Below are 2,285 nucleotides of genomic sequence, written 5' to 3' on the forward strand. Positions count from 1 at the left end.
CCGGGAGAGACTCAGGAGGCACCAAATCGCCAACCTGGGTGGAAACGGTGGGGGTGTTTCTGGTCCACTTCTGGGTCTGCTGTCAAGCACACTGGGGAGCCCCCTGTGCCCCAGCATCGCAACATTCACTAGCTGCCTGCTACCTAGGAGGTATGTAGGAAAAACATTTAAAGCTGTGCCTGTGGCAGAATTTCTCTGAATTGATTTGAAGGGTTCCAATTCAATTTGGAGAGATTAAAGGGTCCACTGATTTGATTCAGATTTAACCACTGAATTGGGCCGGATTGAAATCAGGGACCGAAGCTTTGCACAGCCCTATTGGCTAAGCCCAACTCCATTTTGATCCGCTGTAGTCTGCACTGAACAGAAATGGTTAACTGCATCCTTGAAGCTTGCAAAACTCTAGAACTCTTGGTTCAGAGATGATACCTTTTATTAGGCCAACTAAGAAATCACAAAAAAATTCTTTCAGAAAACATAAATTTTTTGTGATTTCTTAGTTGCAATTTCTTCGTTGTTTCTAATAAAACGTATCATCATTGAACCAAGAGTTCTAGAGTTTTGCATTCCTTTTTGTCTCAGACCAACACTGCTACTCAAGGATGTATTTGGGCTTGGTGATTTTATTACTATGCCAATACAAAGAATGTTCTTCCATCCCTAATACGTCATGCTGAATTTGAACCCTACTAATAGACCAGGCTCAAGATATACTTCTTAAAGGCGTTCCTTTCCTCTGCATTTTAAGTTTGAGTGGTAGGCATTTCCCATCAATTGTAATTTTTTTTTTTTTGGTTTTTGCCTGCTGACCTGCTCTGTCACTCACTGAGATTAAAAACCTATATATCAGGAAAGTTGAGGCAAGTTACAACACAAGTACAGCCAAAGTTAAATTTAATTAAACATAATCCTGCAGTTTAACTCTAGGTAGTCAACATCACACCTGTTAAGTAATACTGGATGGATTTAGTACTAGTTATATAAAAAAAAAAAAAACACAAACAAAAATACAGCTTTAAGGCAATTTAATAAGTTAGTTCCAAAATTCTAAAGGAAAATTATGAATCTGACTCATGAAACTGGTACACTCCCTCTGCTTACTTGATTCAGTTGCAGGTGCCTGCATAATTTCTGCCTAGCTGGTATCAACATGCAAGGAATAGCACAGTTTTAGGTAAACTCACACCTATAACCAACTGATTATCCCTGTATTCTTGCTGCTTTCAATTAAAGATTTTTTGTTTTTACATTAATATTCACACTGGGCTGATATCTTTTCTATACTACATTTCAACAAAATAGCTTCAGAAAATAAGATTTCCCATATACTAAAAAACAGGTTAGAGAAGGCACAGTAAGATAAGTTTCTCACACTCACACACACACACTATATACCTTTACTTTATGTGGTTCAATAAATTCTGCATACGCGTTGAGGTATGTGACAGTTTTCTCTCTTAAAGACACCCTGTAGCCCCAGTTTAAAGAGCCTATATAGTTCTGAATCGCTTCTACCATGGTTTCCCAGTTGTGTTTAACTGAAACAGAAACAAGAAAACTGTATAGCTTAACAAAAACAAAAGCAGAAGGAGGTTGACTTCAGGGAAGTCAATAACATCTCATCATTTATCCTAAATAGTTGCTGAGCAGCCGTAACTCAAATTATGGAAACAGAGATTAAACAATGCCTCATTACATCCAAGCTCCAACACAACGGTAAAATTTCATGTATCAAATTAGTTGTGTCCCGGGTACACAGTATTAACATAGCAAAAGTATAAACAGTTTTACAAATGGTAACACACTGGGGAAGCTATCTGATTTTATATCCATGTCCCTGGTTCACTTGTAAGCGACTCCACATGCTACTTCTTGCCTATGCAAACTACTGTGCTCCATCTTCAATTAAAGCCTGTTTTAGGTTAGCAAAAGGTTTTCCTAACAAATCTGTGGGGAAGGACAAGACCCTAAAGACCCTGTGGACAACCACACCCTTCAAGTCAATTCTACATTAAATAAGGTACTGAACGTAGAGGCACCCTATAAAGATTTTTTTAGCTGATACAGAGGGACAATTATTAAATTACCTATAAAAAAAAACAAAAACAAAAAACCCCGGCAAATACTGATCCAATAACTGATATGCAGCCCAGTAGTGTGGAGAGCAGCATCTGGCAAGTAAGTCTGTGGTATGGCAGATCAAGGCATCCGTTGCGAGGGAGTGGTGGGGCACAGGACAGAGCTACGAGCAGCTTGTCTGGGAGATGCGGCTGGGGGGGGGGGGG

The 2,285-nt window shown here is 39.3% G+C and overlaps 1 protein-coding gene across 1 annotated transcript in view; it reads right to left on the minus strand.

The window, feature by feature from the left end:
- The window catches only part of TXNRD3 (thioredoxin reductase 3), a 43,866-nt gene that overhangs the window by 10,277 nt on the left and 31,304 nt on the right, over positions 1-2,285 (minus strand). Inside the window, exon 7 of the mRNA XM_019504927.1 lies at positions 1,396-1,538. Within this exon, the coding sequence (XP_019360472.1) occupies positions 1,396-1,538 (143 nt within the window). The remainder of the gene's footprint in view (positions 1-1,395; positions 1,539-2,285) is intronic.

The sequence above is a fragment of the Gavialis gangeticus genome, unplaced genomic scaffold (assembly GCF_001723915.1).
Source record: "Gavialis gangeticus isolate Ggan-Ray unplaced genomic scaffold, GavGan_comp1, whole genome shotgun sequence".
Classification (NCBI taxonomy): Eukaryota; Metazoa; Chordata; order Crocodylia; family Gavialidae; genus Gavialis; species Gavialis gangeticus.